Source organism: Lissotriton vulgaris, chromosome 1_1 (assembly GCF_964263255.1).
Source record: "Lissotriton vulgaris chromosome 1_1, aLisVul1.2, whole genome shotgun sequence".
In the NCBI taxonomy this organism is placed as follows: Eukaryota; Metazoa; Chordata; class Amphibia; order Caudata; family Salamandridae; genus Lissotriton; species Lissotriton vulgaris.
In genome coordinates, this window is record NC_141685.1 from 829,503,798 (window position 1) to 829,523,072 (window position 19,275).

General features: G+C 43.9%; 1 protein-coding gene across 2 annotated transcripts in view; it reads right to left on the reverse strand.

Annotated features, from left to right (window-relative positions):
* Positions 1-19,275, reverse strand: part of TLCD4 (TLC domain containing 4) — a 288,746-nt gene that overhangs the window by 149,934 nt on the left and 119,537 nt on the right. For both annotated transcript variants that reach the window (XM_086957321.1, XM_086957314.1), the window contains exon 4: positions 3,893-3,951. In XM_086957321.1, the coding sequence (XP_086813447.1) occupies positions 3,893-3,951 (59 nt within the window). The remainder of the gene's footprint in view (positions 1-3,892; positions 3,952-19,275) is intronic.

The following is a 19,275-nucleotide window of genomic DNA, read 5'->3' on the forward strand; positions in this document are numbered from 1 at the left end:
CTCCAGAACCTCCCAAAGGTACACCCAGCAGACTATCAAATGCCTTGGCCGCGTCTAATCCGACTACGGCCAAGGGTTCAGATATTTGAGTGGCAAGATCTATATTACCAATTAGAAGATGAGTCTGATCCTCGATGTGCCTTCCAGTCACAAACCCCTTCTGGTCTGTATGAATCGGCTTGGGTGCCAGTTTAGCCAATCTCCCTGCTAAAATGCCCATGAAGATCTTATAGTCTGCATTCAGCAGGGAGATTGGCCGATATGAGTCTGCCCTTGAAGGGTCCTTGCCTGGCTTCAAGATTAAGACAATTATAGCCTCCTTCCATGAATTAGGAACTCTGCCAGCAGGGCAATAGACCAAATTGAAAATAGTGCCCAGAACAGGAGACAACTCTTCTACAAGATGTTTATAAACTTCACTTGGAAGTGAGTCCGAGCCAGCAGCTTTTTTGTTTTTCGATTTCTTAATCTGCTCTATAATTTCCTCCAATGTAATGGGAGCATCTAAGCGGTTCCTGCCCTCCTCAGACAAAGTTGGCAGTATTTTATTGCTCAACCATAAACGGATAGTGTGCGGGATGGAGCAAGATCCTCTTTATAAAGGTCTGAGAACAGCGAAAGAAGACAGGTTTGCATATCCTCATTTTTACTCGATGTATCCCCATTGCCATTAACGAGAAGTTCTTTAATATCGTTTATGGCACGGTCTGCTCTAGCTTTCCAAGCCAGTAATGCTCCTGTTTTTTCCCCGTACTAAAATATTTTCATATTTCTAGTATCCCATTGTGCTCTACACCTCACATCCAGTTTCCCTCTGTACTCCTGTCGTGCCTCGTCCAGGTCCTGCAGAACCTGCAAGAGACGCTCTGAGTCTTCGCTGTTCAAGCCCATCCTCTCCTACTCTAACCGACTTATTCTTCCCTCAATATCTTCTAGTACCTTGGTCTCTGCCCTATTCTTGGCACATATAATGCCATGCAATCTTCCCCTTAGACAGGCTTTGTAGGCATCCCAAATAAAGTCCATAGTTGAAGAACCGATATTCAGCAGGAAAAATTCTAGAGAAAAGGACTTAATGGACTCAATAACCTCAGGGTTAAGGAGCATGGCCCTCGTCCATCTCGACTGTACCTGCAAACCTTTACTCAAAACTGCAATGGAGCATGGTCTGAAAGATGACTTGGCATAACGGTAATCTCCTCTATGTCGTTTAAAAACTGTCTATCTATAAAGACATAATCAAGGATGTATGACGTTACGACGCATACTTTGACAACGCGTACCGTTACAACGCTGCTTTTACAACGCAAGTCGTTACAACGACTTGCGTTGGGGGGCGCTGGATAGTAAATAGTTTTATTTACTATTCCAACTCCAGTCCCCGTGGACTCTAGGAAAGGAGTTGGATAGTAAATGAAACTATTTACTATGCTGGAGCGCCCCCCAGCGCAAGTCGTTGTAACGACTTGCGTTGTAAAAGTAGCGTGGTAACAGAACCGTGTTGTTAAAGTTTCGTCGTAAAGGATGTTCCCCCATAATCAATCCTGGAGGAATGGCCAAATTTCTTACTATAAAACGAAAAACCCTGTTGCATACCTTTCATAGCTCTCCACACATCTCTCAGATTTAAATCATGTTTAAAAGTGTAAGACGTATCGGGCGCCTATATAATGGCTCAAGTTGGACCTATCTTTTATAGGATCCAATAAGACATTAAAATCTCCACCAAGAATGTAAGGCGTTGACTCCAATGTCAATATTGATTGCAAGTTAAGTAAATAGGTAGAGCCATCTACATTAGGACCATAAAAGGAGGCACACACTAGGTCTGTATTATTTAATGTCATTTGGGCCACTAACCATCTCCCAGATGAGTCTGTTTGAGTTCTCTTAATAGAACAAAGAGCACCTTGTTTCACCAATATTCCTACGCCCCTACTATGTGAAGTCTGATGGGATACACTAAAACATTTTATCCAATGTACTTTGGAAAAGATTGAACAGCTTTCTGTTAGACTCAAGTGTGTCTCCTGCAAAAATCCAGACATGGGCACTGGAAAATTCCAAATATGTAAGAATTAACCTTTGTCTTCGAGGGCACCTCATTCCGTTTACATTCCATGAGGTAAAAATGGTCCGTCTATCTCTTAATCCTGGGTTTCCTGCCAACTTCTCTGTCAACCTGTATAGCCTGCATGTCTAACTCCTCGACTTGGCATAGCATGTTATAATCTAAGGTGAGATGAGATTGCTTTTTGTTTTTATGCTTCCCACCCTGGTGGCGCCCCCCACCCCCCCTCCCCAAACTCCTGTGCCCCTTTTTCCCATGAGGAACCCTCCCTTCAAAAAGGCTGAGCCTATTTCGCTCCTCCTCCGCACTTAAGATGCGAAATCTTAATTAAACTAAGTTCCTGCTAATATCTCCGTTTAACAATCAAATGTGCTTTACTAAATTTCTTTTTTTTTTTAACTTATCTCTTTTAGAGACTTCCCCCTACTTCTTCACCCCCTGCTCCTCCCTGATCTTTACAATGAGAGCGCCAGCCTCCTCTCCTGATTTTATCTGATTCATGCGGTTATTCCACATCACCCAAAGCAGTGCTGGGAACTTAAGCTGCGTCTTAGCCCCCATACCATTTAGCTCCTCCAACCTTTTTCCCAACTCCCACTGTCTAGTGGCAGTAACATGGGAGATGTCTGATCTAATTTGAAAGGAGAAAGGATTAGAGCTATTGAATGCGATAGACCTTTCTTTTAGGGCCAAGGACAGAATCTGCTCCTTAACTAAATACGTTAAAAAATTGACCAGAATCTTTCTTGGCTTTTGCTTAGCTGGATTCCTTCGAAAGGGGTCACGATGCACCCGGTGGATTTCGTGAACCTAGGTCCACTTATTCCACACCTTTCAGGATTTTTCCCTTCAGCAACGAGTTCACATATTCCTTAAAATCGGGCCCCTCCAAAGCTTCAGGCACATTTAACAATTTTAAGTTGTTCCGCCGTGAATGATTTTCTAAGCGTTCAATGTCTTCTTTCAGCTCTCTGTTCTGAACGAACAATTTAGCTACCTCCGCTTCAGTTGATCGCATCGAGTCCTTAATCATCGGGATTCCTTTTTCCAAGGCTTCGGTTCTTAATGTGACTTCGTCTAGTCGTTTAGTTAGTGCTTCGCAGGAGGCTTGAATTGCTGCCTGATTTGCCTCTGAAGTTAATCTCAGCTTGATTATTCTCAGACAATGAATCTGCTAGTTATTTCTTCCTTCATTGCCAAAAGAATATCCGCCAATGTGGACGAAGTTACATCAGATTTACTGGTTATTTCTGCAGCTTCATCAATGGTGGTGCCGTTATCTTCCACCGCTCATGCCGCTCCTTGTTGTTCTCGATCGCCAGCACAAAATAGATCCGTGGCACAGCTTTCTGGGTTGTTAATTGCCAAAACTGAATATTTATTTGACAAATTTACCGCTGGGTGTATCGTCATCGGGGCATCGACTGCTTGCTGATCACTAGTGGTTTTATTTACTGACTTTATGTTATTACCTGTATTAGCAATGATAGGAACCCCCTGGACTACTTTCTCTTTGGCTACGTCACCAAGATTTAATTGAGATGGGGTTATTGAGGCGGTACTAGTAGCCATAACTTTATAGTAGGTTTTAAGTGAGGGGGTAACTTTTATCTTAGGAGGCGAACCCTTCTTGGCCTTCCCTTTCCTTCTACCAACAATATCACTTTTTTTTTGCTTTTGCCCCAGCACCTTCGTCAGAGTTGTAACCTTTAGCTTTACCCCCTATTTCAAATGCTATGGTAACTTATTACAACATATTTTGTTGGCCTTTTACCATAATCATGTTGTTACAAAATTCAAATAAAATATCAATTATAATACCTGAAATGAGGTAGCCTGAGGTTACAGCGACGTTCAGTTTTACCAGGAAGGGGTCCCCCCTAAAAATATATTAACACAGAAGGGCAATTATATGGAGTGATATCGATCTAAACATACAGTATGTATTACACATATACATTACACAACACAGAGAATTTGACAGACAGTAAAACAATGGCATGAAAAAATGGAAGGACTCACATTTCCACAGCAGGATCTAATTCTCATTGTAGCTACGTGGTCCATGACCCATAAAGGAGAACTTGAGACGTTTGCAGCTTTTCACAAATATCAGATCATTACACCTATCCTTAACAGCATAAATGACATACTTTTGTGGACAAACGTGTTAAAATAGGAAAACAAGAAAGGTGAGGCTAGCTTTGAAGAGCAGATGTTAATTCAATGCACAGTCATCTACGTGTTTATAACACTACTTCCTTTTATTCCAAGTGTGTAGAGGAATGTAAAATTGGAGACAGATTACCTTAGGCCTCTGGAAACATTTTCATTAGGTATTACTTGAAAGCACCAGGAAACACCCAGGTGGTTTTACCACATGATAATTCCGACCATGTTAGAATGAAGCTGCATCTGTGTTTATGTATTTTATATACTGGAAACCATGCAGTGATTTGATAACAGGGCACGAGGACAGGTCTCTGGGTTGGGTATGTTTCAGAATTTTATATAATAAAGAGGATTTCTGTTGATGGGCCACGTGCCAGAGGAGCTGGGTGGCCCTGCTTGAGAGTCAATGCAGTGTTCCATCAAGAAGTGAATTTTAAGTTCCTATCTGAATGGTAGGAATGATGGTGCAAGCTCAATGTGAGAGGAAATGTTTGTAGTGTATAAAAAATAAAAAACCGTTGCAGCCATAAATTCATAAGCAATAAAATGAAAGTAACACAAAAACTTTATTCAATGTGTTACACTTGATCATTTTTATTGTATTATCTTTGAGTATTCTTTCCAAATTAGCACCTTTCTAAGTAAAAAGCAATTAAAGGCACAATAGATTTCTTAACGGATATGTGCAAACTTAACATATAATGAAAAAAGTGATACAATATGCATTAATAATACATATTAATGGATTCAGCCACAGGAATGTATGAACAGTATTAATACAGGAAAATGTTGCATTCAAAAAATAAAGATACAGTTCGTGTGGTACCTATTGAGGGCAATGTATTTCTTTGACTCGAACACCATTTCCTACTAAATTGACAACAGATATAAAGTCCATCTAATGAAATCATGCTCCTCACAAATTATAATGTGCAATGCATTTCAACCTTCGATGTAAGGGACAACGTTCAAATGAAGTCTTCCTCAGGCCAAGATAAAGTTACCTTTCAGGACATTTTGTGCGAAACTAAATCTAATCAATGCTTTTGTTCATTAGAACTACTCTAAGAACATATGTGGTCAAGTAACTAATCATTCATACCGGTAACCATCCTTTGGATGGACCACTGTGGAGAGAAGCAAAAATAATGCCTTAATTAGCAACCAACTTTCTGTAAATATTTTAAGGTGCGAGACCCACCACGTGCAACACTTGTAATTCCCTTTCTTAGTCTTACCTGGGCACTTTTTAAGACTCAGAATTGAAATGGCTGAAATATAACATACTGTATATGTATACTGGAACTTACATAAAATGAATACAATGTTCCCAATGTGGGAGTGCTATCATGTCTACCTGTACTACTTGCAAACTTCTACAGGCCTCTGTTCTTCTAAAGCCGCAACAGACGGAAAGGCCCCCACGTTCCTTTGTGAGTGGTCAGAGTCCGTTGCCCAATGTGCAGTCAGTTGTGTTCTGTGTTTGGGGTGAACAGAGTAAAGCTCAGTTGCCCGTCACAGTCCTCTTAGTCAAGGGTGTGGACAGAGTGCCTCAGCATTGAAAGTTGTCACATATTGCGTACCAGTGCCAGTCTACGTTACTGTTTGTGGACGTCCAATGTGATAATACTTGTGCATCATTCCACTTGGTGAGGTATGCCAGTGACGTTTGGCCAGGGAGTATCTTCTGAAAGATTATGTGTCATAACTCAGCTCATTGGTGGGTTTCCTACACTATGGACGCAGAACACCAGCCTCTCGCAATGGGATATGGGGCCCTAGTCATCTGCTGCTGTAAAAAGAACAGCCAGGTTCTGAGCTGGGATGGTGCAGTGAGATAAATAACGGTGATGGATCAAGCCCTGATCTTTGGACTGGGTAAGAGTGGTCTGCTTAATTCAGACACTCTGTTCATCACCACCCCCTTTTCTGAATCGTAAAAAGAACAGAGGCCAGTAGAATTTCACAACTTGTACAAGTACACATGGCAGTCTCCCCATGTCAGTTTCAATACACTTCTACAATATGCAAAATTTTCAGCCATTTTGAGTCTTAGCAGCTGTCCAGGTGAGACTACCATAGGGAATCACACGTGTTGCACCTTGAAGGGTCTCACACCATAAAAGATTTAAATAAAAAAGTGTTTGCTAATTAAGACACCAATCTATCTTCTCCCCACAATGTTCAACGTCAAAGCAAGGTCAATGTTATTAATGGTTAATTACTTGATCATATATGTTCATAAAGTAATATTAATGGACAAAACCGTTAATTACGTGTTTTTGCACAGTGTCCTAAAAGGTAACTCTTTTTTTGCCATGAGGTACAGCTCATTTGAACGTTGTCCCTTCAGATGGCAAAATGCATCAGTAAGTTGTAAATTATGAGGAGTATGATTGCATTAGATGGACTTCAAACCGGTTGTCAATTTAGTAGGAAACAAAGTTTGAGACAAAGAAACACACTGCCCTCATTCCAGACCACATGAACTTGTGTATGCATGTGATGCTATTAGAAACAGTACATTGACCATCGATTATTTTGTATAACTGATTCCATTTTCTGTGCTCTAACGCAGTTGCAGTGTGGGAAGGAGATGTTTTTGCTCTTTACCTGTTTTCGCTATTCACCGTGCAGAGTGAGCAGGTACATGTTGTGTGGGATGAGCGCTTGGTGCTTTTCACAGGGTTTATACTGTTTTTGAAAGAGAAATGTACTGAATGTACAGCTCTGTCTCGGATTCAAAACACAGAGGTGTGGGCAGCTTCCGTCTTGACCTCGACACAGACTGGTAAGGTCAGCCTTGGTTTTGCAATAGATGAAGGGAGAGGGAATTTATAGAAGTTTCTCTAGGTATTAGTAAAAGGTATTAGAGGTGGGAAACCGTGGCGCTTTAACAGGAGCTCGATGTGGAACAGACGTGTTGCTGCAGGGAACATTAAAGGTCCTGATCAATCATCTGCTTGACTGTCAAGGTCTCCTCCAGTCCTTGGCCAGAATGCTGACTGATCTTGTTGCAGGGATTCTGCTCAGTCACAGAACTGTGCACACAGATACTCAGGACCTCAGTGAATTAGGGTCTACCAAAAACTAACCTTAGTACCCAACATCCCCCACCTGACTAGCATCAGTGTCTCATTAGTTCTTCGATCTATAGCAAAGTCACCAATGATGATTAGACAACCCAGAACATGCGACTTAGGATACTCCAGGTGAGGTGGGAAACATGAGGACTCTTTTGTTATACTCTCATACCAGTCCAGAACAGGGAGTAAAGGGAGACACAAGCAAGTTTAAAATGTTTATTTTAACGCTGTGATCTCAAGTGCAGCATCTTAGCTAATACAAGCAGACATATTATAAGAAATAAGATTGTAAGCATAGTTACTATTCCATAAAAAACAAAGGGAGAAATAATGTTATAATGCTAAATAGAAACAGGTTAAATATATACCTATATTTCACCCTCCCTTGCTAGTAGGTTATTTTATAACTAAAGAAGGTCTCTTAGGCTTGCATAGGCGACCCCATACCCCAGAGAATAGCAGGAATAAATCACATTGAGTTCTGCACAAGCTCTCAGCATACGAATGTTCTCCAAGTGTGTTCAATCATGCCTACACAGTGTATTATTAAAGGCGCCAGCATCTGAGCTGTCCACAGCTGCATATATGTTATGTCTAGAACGTGCGCTGATCAGTTCGAACAACAGCAACAGTGTTGATAACCTTGAAGTCCTCGGCACTCACTGTTCAGACACTGGCATAACGAAAATTGAGGGGGCCTCCCTGCAAGGTATGTAGAGGGGCCCCCTCCAGGCTCAATATGGAGCTCTCCGGACAGAGTGCAGTGCCGAGGGGGCCCCCTGGAGCTTCGGCCCCCCCGAACCGCGTGGGCTACGGGGGCCTGTGTTACGCCCCTGTGTTCAGACTAAGCTTACGGAGCAAGACTAGCAATGTAGAAAAACAAGTTATTCTCATGTGAAGCAAAACACTCAGCCTAACGCGAAACAATATCTTACGTGTGTGCTGTGTGCAAAAGAAAGCAGAAGGTAAAATGGCGTTTAAACTTCTAATAAGCTCATGCTAACTTAACACTGTATGAATACAAGGCTCAGCCCCACTACACCCTCCCTTGATCGGAGCATGGATAAGAAATGTGGGCAAAGCAGGAACGCAGAGTTCAAGTTTGAGAGATAGAATCAAGTTCAAATTTGCCATAATGGAAAAACTGGAGCAAATTTCGAATTTTGAAAAAACTCCACATTAGTAATTGCTTTTGAGTACAGTAAATCCAATAGGCCTACAAAAATAAAAATAGTATAAAAAATCTGATGTCCAACATGTGACTTCAGTCGTCAATAAGAGAGAGCAGGAAAATCACCTCACTACAATAGTGTATATGCACAGTACGTTGCAACAGCCTCCAACAGGAAGTCATTGTTCTTATCTGAAAACATTTCAGCCATCCAATTTAATAACGGGAATGAACATACATGTTCCTCAAGAACCGGAGCCTCTAGTACCATCAGAGGACAACTCGGATTTACTTCAATATAACTGCGTGCCAAGAATTCATGCGCCACTGCAAAAATATTCCAATGTCCCAGGACTCCATGCATCGCTGCAAAAGCCATAATCCTGCCGCCAAGACAAAGCAATTCATGAGCAACTAAGGGGCTCATCAGTTGATCATAATCTGCGTTGGAGACACCGTACTGCAGAGACACAAATCCAGAGCCCATTCGAAATCGCAGCTCAGGCAATGAAAGACAGGCTGTACGCATGTGAAAAAGAAAACATTGAAAAGATAATCCATAAACTGCACTCAATCTAGCAAGACGCAGTGCTCCAAAGAAATTAAGCATTTGGTTGCAGAGCAGCAACAGCCGGGGCAAATTGTCTCGTGGCACAGGATGTGCATCCATTCTGAAATAAACAAAGTAGTAGAAGCACTCCGGCAACCAACGCGAGCATCAACGGAAATCCACCAAAAAGGCTGGAGAAAATCGAATGAAAAAATGCCGGGAACACACCGAATATAGTTTGGAAAGAAGTCACAAGGCCACTACTAACAACTTTAAAAAAGTGAGCCAGCCCCGTGGTCGATGAAGCATTAAAGATAGTGTGAATTAACTCCCCGAAATGCAGGGGCAGATTTGTATTTAATAAGGCATGCACTTCTGTGCGGGTGTTTGCCACGTGAAGGACAAATGTTTCACGGGCAGAAGGGCGACTTCTTTCTGGGACAAAAGAGCTCTTACTCGACTCATCTTGTTGAACTCTGCCTTCAAGGTCGGAATTGACGGCCAGATGGAAACATCCAGCTTCCCATGTGGAGGTGGAAACATTACATTTTTACAAGGAACTACACGTTGGGAGACCGTAACGATGTAAGGAATTCCTGCCAGAATCCCACAACAATCTTCATTATTTAAAAGTAAATAACTCCTGTTTGCTAGTAATGTGAATGTGGGTGTGATAGCAGTTGTCAGTGTACCTTTTAAGACACAGGCCAAATTCGGCGCATTCTGATTACACAAGCCATGCATTTGGATCTTCCAAACACTAACGAGTGATCAGGTGTTGTTGTGCAATCTTCACCATTCAAATAAACCTCTTTTTCCTCCCTCAGGCACCTATAGGTAAATGGCAGTGACCAAGCTTCATGGAGATAAGCGGTACCCAGAGGTTCATACCTGCCTATAGCATAGTACTTCATGCAAGCCTCAAACTTGAACAGAGGGAAAGGTAACGTTATTAGCCCGTGTACGAGCCACACAGCAGAATTTGTCTCGGACACAGAAAACTGCAAAGGTTCTAACTTTTCAATATGTAACATAGAAAAAGTTGCATCTTTCATAGACATAAATTGCTGTCTGTCAGTCAAATTAAAATGGGCAAATATTGAGGACGTTTTCATGTAATCCCAAGGCACTTTCCCAGCCTTTAACGTTTGTAAAGTCCATGCAAACTGCATAATAGAACGCAATTGATTTTGCCCATGGTACAAAACAGAGACATCTTCTTGCACAATATCAACAACAGACGAAACGATACTGTTAGATTTAGGGGTCTCTGGTTGGCACAGGTATGTAGTTGTGACAAATAGGGACCCTCTCCTCTAGTCAGGACAAGGGGATTACACTCCTAAAATAACCCCTGCTCACCCTCTAGGTTGCTTGGCGCGAGCATACAAGGCTTATTTCAGAGGCGCTGTAAGTCAAGCAGTTGTGACCACATACAGTAACCCAGTGACAACACTAAAAATGGACATCACACAGCACACAGGTTTTATATTAAAAATAAGTAGACTTTATATAGAGTTACCACAAGACCATAAACGACAAAAATACACACTATGATTACTTTAAGATGGTAGATTATAATATTCCAGATGCGGCACGCTTCTCTGGGATGCGAGAAGTTCTCGGTCTGATGCGTGGACTACAGCGGCGACATCCAAGATGCGACGGCAGCAGCTCCAGCGGCGACGCTCTTCTCCCGCGATGCGTGAAGCTTCTGCTCGATGCGACAACTACAGCGGCAACATCCAAGATGCGATGGCAGCAGCTTCGACTGCGGCGCGCTTCTCGGGGATGCGAGGTGCTCTTGATCAATGCGGTGCAGTACGACAGTTCCAGCAGCGACACACTCCTTCTCCTGAGTTGCAACGGCAGGCACAGCGACGGCGACACGCTCCGACCTCGTTGCAAGATTCTTCTCCTGATCCGGTGCAGTGCGACAGCTCCAGTGGTGACACCCTCCTTTTTCGGAATTGCGACGGCAGCAGCAGCGACGGCGTCACACTTCCTCTTCGTTGTGGCACGCTTCTCTCCGATGCGGTGCAGTGTGACAGTTCCAGCGGTGACACCCTCCTTTCTCCGGAGTTGCGACGGCAGGCACAGCGACGGCGACGCGCTTCTTCTCGTTGAGTCGCGCTTTCAGCTCCTTGCGACACGCAGTTCCTCAGAAGGCCCAAAACAGCATCAATCACTTCCAAAAGAACTCTGGGGAGCTGGGGGGTGACGTCTGTTGTCCCTGAGACTTCAGCAGGATGCAAGCTCTTCTCCAAGCCCTTGGAGATCCTTCACAAGTTGAAAGCAAAGTACACAAAGTTCCTTTCTCCATCCTTTGGCAGTAAGGCAACCACTGCAGGCCAATCCCCCAAGCAGCACTTCAGCTTGGGAATAGTCTCTCCTCAGTTTCTTCAGGTTCCTCTCCTCAGTAAAGGTTTCTTCTTGTTGTCCAAAAGAGATCTAATTTCTTGGGCGCAGGGTCCCAATATTTATACCCCAAAATCCTTTGTTCTCTGAGGGGAGAGGGGTCTGTGCCTAGTCCAAACTAGTTCCTGAGCAGTTTGTGTACCAGACCTCTCCTTTCCTTTCACAGTGCAGGGCAGAGACATCAGACACCCCACAGGAGGAGGAGCCAGCATTGTGGAAGACAAGTACAGTTATGGAGCACTTTGTTGACAGGACTCCTCCTCTTCTTTCAGTGTGCAGGGCAGACATCAGCCGCTCCCCAGGGGGTGGAGCCAGCATTGTGGAAAGCAGGCACAGCCCCATTCAGAGTTCAGGTGTACTCCTCCCTCCCATCTAGATGCAGATCTCTCTATTCACCACTGGGTGACTCAGCCTGTCTCCTGGAATTCCCCAGACCTGTCACTCACAGAAACCACACATAGGAATACACAAACTAGCAGAGGCCGGTTTAAATAGTTAGACAAGCAAATACCTACTTTCTAAAAGTGGTATTTGCAAACGCAGAATATTAAAATAAACTTTACTAAAAGATGTATTTTATTATTCTGAGTTCAGGCATACTAAACTCGAATTTCTACTATGTTCTCTGAGCCTGTTAGGATTATAAAACGTAACAATTTTAACAGCCCATTCTGGCCTATGGAGAACAGGTAGCTTTGCAATAGTGAAAAACGAAAATGGCTGTAATTCACTATGAGGATATGCCACACACACCAGGGCTTGTCCTATCTTATACTTACAATGCACCCTGCCCTTGGGCCTATCATAGGGGTGACTGATATGAAGAAAAGGGAAGGTTTAGGGACTGGTAAGTAGGTGCAGGTGCCCAGTCAGCATGACAGTACCAGACTGCATGCAGGCTCTGCAATGGCACACCTTAGACACATTTTACAAGGCTGCTTCTGTGGGTGGCACAACCAGTGGTGCAGGCCAACCAGCAGTATTTGGATTACACGCCCTGGAACACTCAGTGCACTAGACTAGGGCCTGACAAGTAAATCAAAGTAGCCAAACATGGAATCACTAATCCATACATCAATTTACAATAGGGAGCACTTGCACTGTGGCACTGAATAGCAGTGGCACAGTGCCCAACGCATCTAACACCAGCAAAAATACATGAGGCAACAGCAAAAAAATGGAAGGGAGACCCACGCCAATGGGTGCCAGGTCTAACAAATATTATCTAATGTGTAAATGCGGGAAGAGAGCGTGTTAATGCTGTTATCTACGACTGCTAGCACTTTTTCTAAATTAGCTTGATCTATAGCTCTTAAGAGGGAAGCAGCTTCAATTTGGGACAGTTTCCAAACTTCGTTGTAAATAGCATATATCCACCTTTTGGATCTGCCAGAAGCAGGGCCCTTGTCAAAGTCATCCAGATCAACATCGTCATTCAATTTAGACAAATGAAGCTTAACTGACGCTAAAGTGGAGTGTTTGAGCCAATTCTGACACTGCTTGCCTACGGAATAGGTAGTTACAGAATGGTCACTCTCAAAACGGGGATCCACCCTAACCTGTGTGAAGCCAGGGGCTAAACCCAGGAAACGATGCTGGCAAGAATCTGCACTTCTGTGCCACAACAGCCAACCCTTAGGATCCAAACTGGATATGTTAAAGGTAGAATTCAGCAACAAGGTCTGTAATTCTCAGATAGTAATACTGGTATTATTATCCCAAACGGGGTATTCTTCCAATTCTGGAAAAAAAGGAGCATTTAATTTTTTAGTTGTAGCCAATCCAAAGCAGATGATTTGTCAAATAGTTGAATTCAAAAACAACATATGGTTCGGGATGAGACCTGCACAATGCAAAGCCTATGTGCCCTGCACTTGCCAACTTTTAGAACTCCAAACTGATTTAAGATCAATAGTATCTTTCCACAGTTCATAGCCCCCAATAGCCAATTGGTCAAGAAAGGACTTAGAATATAATAATTTTGTGTGCGTCAGTCTAACTTTGGAAGAGGACTTTTCAGTCCTCTTAAAATAAAATGCATTAGGATTTGACTGATTGAAATCAGTAAAATAAGTGAATCTCTTTAGAAAAGAATGTGAGCTGCCTTCCACAGGAGCTGGGAAATGTTCCAATTCCATATAATTAACCATATTCCTCCTTGTGTTAGCCTTATGCAGGTAGTGATTGGCATAGTGTTGATAACAAAACAAATCACCATAATTAGCTGAATCTAAATATAAATCCTCAGTATCAAAAGCAGCAGAATACTTCAAATCTGAAAACAAAGCCTCTACGGCTTGAACATCCCAATCATCAGAGTGTATATTTTGTTTACCACATCCCCCATAGAAACACTTAGTACGTTTGGGACGTTTATAACCTCTGTGGGACCATGTATTTGAAATTTAACCCCTTAAGTGCTGCTGACGGCCAACGGTCGTCAGCAGCGCTACCTCCCCAGTGCTGCGCACGACCATTGGACGTCCATTCAGCACTGGTTCCAATGGACAGCGCAGCACTGGGGAGGGATGTTTATACGCAGCTAAGGTGTTAACAGCATCCCATACAATCCCATCTAAAACGGGCCATGCAGTAATGTTTACAAAACTCTGGTCCCTCTTCAATCTGTGTGAGGAGGAATGGGGTGCCAATGTTCCATTAATATGTCCAATAGCTGTCCTCTCTTCAAAGTAGTGTCCATTCACAAGACGGAAAAAATAAACCACAAATCCAATTGACAAACAAAAAAAAATGAAAAAAGTACCAACCAAATGTAAGTCCAAGGAGGGATCAAAAAATGTTTTTTAAACCATGTTGCAAAAACAGAAAGTTTTGAAGGGGACTCGATGTGGTAGAGTTAGTGTCAAATGAAAATCTGGACTCAGTGGCCAAACATGTTTGTAAATCGGGCATCGACAAGTCTGTGGGGTAAGTATACTCAGTCTTATCAGGATGAGCATCAGGTTGGGTACTCAGCAAAGGACTAGAAACTGCAGGCATTTCGAAGGCCTGTTAGGAGCCGGAGCCAAAACAGAATTTCTCAGGACAGGAGAAAGCAGGTGTTATACTAAGAAAAATCGGCCACTCTATGTAATTTGACATTGTCAATGGAGATGTACCTTTTTTCCTTTTGACCTGGAAGTGGAGGTAAAATGACTGTTCTTGTGCCCTGCACGCCAAGTACAGCAACTGGAGCTCGATATGAGGGACCAAATTCTTTCTTGTTCTCGATCTTCTCTCGGACCAGTTCTCCAACTCGGGGTAGCCAGCCAACTCCCTGAGTCTGCAACGCAGCATCAGATGTGGAGGGCAAGTGTTTCAATGCAAGACTGTCTCTTGTCTCTTGTAGATTCTGTAAAACATTACAATGCTCATCTACGTCAAAGGGGGCAGCAGCCGCCGCCTTGTCTAGACCTTCAAGGTCAGGGACAAACATTTTGATACCAAAGAGCATCTCGTATGGGGTCCACCCACCCAGAGACCTTCTAGGGAGATTATTATGTGCACCCTGTTCGCTATTGAGGTGGGCTAGCCAGTTCCGACCAGTACCTATAACCCTAGCTGTCAATGATTGCTTTAAGTCATGGTTCATCCGCTCCACAACATTATTACCCTCAGGTCGGTATGGAGACGATAATTTGACTTGGACCCTCAATGAACTCATTGCATCCTTGTACGCCTTAGAGGCGAACGCTGGACCCTGGTCCGAATGGAAGGTGCCACACGCAAAAATTCCCACAAAGATACGCAAATCTCTTATGACAGTTCGTGAATCAGTACTTCGGTGGGGCCACACCCATACAAAGCGCGTGCAAGAATCAACTGTTAATAAGATGTACTTATACGCAGTATCTGAAGAAAAAGGACAGCAGTGATCCAAATAAATGCAACCGAGTGGTTTATTGGAAATGTACAACTGTGTCTGGGGCCGACGTGCAGCAGACGAAGGCTTGATCTGCTGACAAATGTCACATTGAAGGACATAATCACGCGTCTGTTTATAGAGTTCCCGCCACCAAAAGGGAAGTTATTGCTGAGATTCAGAAGCCGAAACGCCCGCATGTGCGGACGCAACACCCTCGTGGGCAGCTGTAATCAGCGCTGACCTGTGGTCCGTGTTGGGAATCAATCGGTCACCAATGTCTGGTATTTTCACATAAGGAACTTTAACAGGACTTAAATGATAAGAATAATTTGAAGGAAATCCAGTAGGTGATTTACATCCCTTCTCAGTAGCGACAATTGCTGCCAAGATGTCATCATCAATATTAATTTTGGAACATGTAACTGCTGCAACCAAATATGTCGAAACTGCTGTCTTCGCGGCCTCATCGGCCAAACTATTGCCAACAGTGTGAACTCTCACACGCTGATGACCAAGAGTATGAATTACATACACGAGTGGCAGTTGCTCTTTAAGTTCAGCCACTCGAACTCAGATCATTTAGTGTTTTATTGTGCTACCTTTGACAATCTGTTCTTTTGGACTCAAAACGACTATCGTGACTCCATTGTAAGACTGGACACAGTAATAAGAGTCACTCAAAATAAGAGTAGTCACACCAGGGTCTGGGTACTCCAATGCAAGCATCAGAGCACGAAGCTCCGCTAACTGGGCGGTGCAGTGCTCTAATGTCTGTGTATGTACGACATCGGACTTGAATTCTCCATCCACCATGGTACCAACCACAATTGCGCAAGCTGAGAAATATGCGTGCTTAGACCCAGGCGCGACTTGCGCCGAACCATCAGTGTAAATGATACATTGGAAATCCTCCAAAGGATGCATAGTCAAAGGGGTAGGATGAACAAACTCATACTGCAAATACTCCTGCGACCGTAAGGAGGCATCAAAAATTAACGTGACATCCGGAGACGTCAATGATGTTGCCCATTGTATCCACCGGGGGGTGCAAAGCTTTAGAATTTGCTACACTGGCTTTCGTCACTGCCTCCAAGGCAGGATATGGGGTAACAACCAACATGCGTTTTCCCGGCGACAGTGCGCGTTCCTTCACAATCGCCATTTGCACTGCTGTTAAAACTTTTTCCACAGTGGAAAACCGCATTTCAGCCGAAGTGTACAAGTGTGACTTGTAAGCGATGGGTACTGTGTCATCTTCGTTAAAAGAAAGGTACGTGAAACCCACTGCCCCAGGAACGATTCTTATCACCAGGTTAGTGTGGTTATCACGAGTCAGTAAGAATTTAGATTGTAGCAGATCAGCCTGCAAAGATTGCAAAATGGCTGAATGTTCAGGCAGCCAGCACGATTTGGTAAAAGTTGGTTGTATCAAAGCAAATAATGGCTTGATACACTGGGTATATTCGGGAATATAAGTACGCCCGAAATTAAGAAATCCCAGCAAGGATTGCAATTTTTTCAGTGTTGTAGGAGCGTGCAATTGTGCGCATTTCTCCAAGAAGTGAGGAGTCAATCCTCGACCTTCATTGTTGAGCTCATAGCCCAGTAACAACACTGTGTACTCTGCAATGTGAGACTTTGCAAAGTTAAATTTGTAACCGAAGTCCGCAAAATTACAAATTATGCAGTCAACGCGACACAGATGCGCCCATATCCCGTCTGTGAGATAAATGTCATCCACATACGAACACGCATCTGGGTCGATTCTCTCTAAAAGAGAAACTATACGGGCAGCAAACACAACTGGACTATTCTTATAGCCCATTGCCAAACTTTTGAATTTTTTCTGTGTGCCACCACTGGTGAAAGCGGTCCATTGACTACCTAAATCGGAAAGATTGTGGGCAAAAAAAGCATTGGATATGTCAAGTGTGGTTTTAAACCCTTTACGCACAAGACGATCCACCAGGGCAGAGCCGTGGGTATTCTGTACCGCACAAGTACGGCAATGTGAGTTTAGATGCCGGTAATCCAATACCAAATGGTAAGAACCATCAGGGTTGGTCACAGTAAAAAGAGGGTTATTCATCGGAGACACACAGGTTTCTATCACACCTTGATATTCCAATTGTTCAAGGATTCTTGCGACCGAAGCCTTCGCTTAAGGCCGCATGGGATATTGGGGTTGAGGCTGTTACATAGACCGCGAAGGAATCTCATGCTGGGGGGAAAATGTATCCCAACCACAGTGAGTACGGTACAAAGCAGGCGCAAGGGCCTTAGCCCACTCTTCTGCAAAATTCAGCGCATGCTCCTTTGACACGTTGTGCATAAAACTAGGGAGGATTACCTCCTCCCCTCTCGGAGCTGCGAGAACAAAAGGTGGGGGCCAGTCAGCTCCGCTAACAAAATGTCATAAGTAGTAGTAAGATTTTCCCAAAATACCCCTTTTATGGTACGTTGTATGTCACCTTCAATTAAAAGGCCGATTTCAAATAACCTATCAGGGGGAGCTGCTCTAGTATCAGCTGTCTCAACAACAACAAATTTGTCAGTTGCTCTCACCTTCAGTAGTGGACGCAGGGCCTCTTGCACAATGGCAATCTCCGCCGTGCTGTCTAACAGCGTCAGCGCCCACGTCTGATTCCGAAGCTGCGTTCTCACTATCTGTGGCATATCTCGCTGTCAAAGTGGCAACATTCTTTTTCTGAAACTGGGGTCTTTTCTGTGAAGAATCGTCCTGCTTGCCTTTTCTGTCTTTCGGGCGGAGTTGGTTGCGATTCTGCTGGCCACCCCTTCCTCTGCCGCCGCCTCCACCACCGGACGATGAGGCTGATGTGTGCTGTAAAGGTGACTTACTCGTAGCGCGGTTGCGCAAGTCATAAGAGCGCTCAGTAGACGCAGGCACAGGTGATGTGGGACGGGACTCCTGTTTCGGTTGTTGTTTTTCCTGTTTTTTGTTTTTGTTCCAATTTTGCTTTGGAGCTTTGGGTTGATCGTCTTTCTCAGACTTCGACCCCTGAGTCTGTTTTTTATCTTTAGCAGAAAAGGGCTTGACACCTAAACTATTACGGCCTATGGTCTTATAAGCTGCCGTAATAATTCTCGGTAACTTACTGGGTTTATCAGCATCGGGAACTACGCGCAAGGCATTAGACACTTGGAAGTTCACACATCTCCCTTTATATTAGAAAGGACGAGATCGGAAACTACATCAAATGAGCCAACGAGTCTCATTCCCAATTCAACCGCAGCCTCAGGTCAGTGTTCATCCTGAACGCGTTTAATGACCGTCAACAGGACAGCCATTGATGGAGTGCCGAAGCACCTCGTGTACACTGCCACAAAGATTCTACCCCATGACTCGCAGTCACCGGCTTCAGGTACCACGTCCTTGGGTAAACTAATGGTAAGAATCCTGTGTTTTTCTACAGGACTCGAATTAGGAAAAACTGCTTCCAGCTGGTCAAATTTCTCGGCAAGCCTGAAAGGCATATCATCCTTATCCTGGGGATGCTTGCCCAGAATCGCATTAACCATGACAGGACTAAGCTTCATCCCGCTCGGTCCAGTTGGGAGCGCTGCAACACCAGGGGCCCCGCCCTGGAAATTGCGGGTAATATATTGAACCAAGGCCCTAATAACTTCAATCACAAAGTTGTATAGGGCCCTGAAGTCAGCAACGGGGACTACCCCCGCTCGAGGATGCGGGGTAAATCCAGCCGAAACAGGCCAAGAAGCGCCTGGAATGGACAAAGGACCTAATCTAATCGCCGTTAAACTGTGGGGAAGGGCGCCATTAAACCTAACACGGTGCTGCCATGCAGAAATCGGAATTTCCTGTGTCCTATAAGGAAAATATTCCCCGGGCACGACTGTGTGAGTGTAAGTGTGAAACACCTGAGTAGCCTCATCCACAGCTGGAAATGTCACTCATGATTG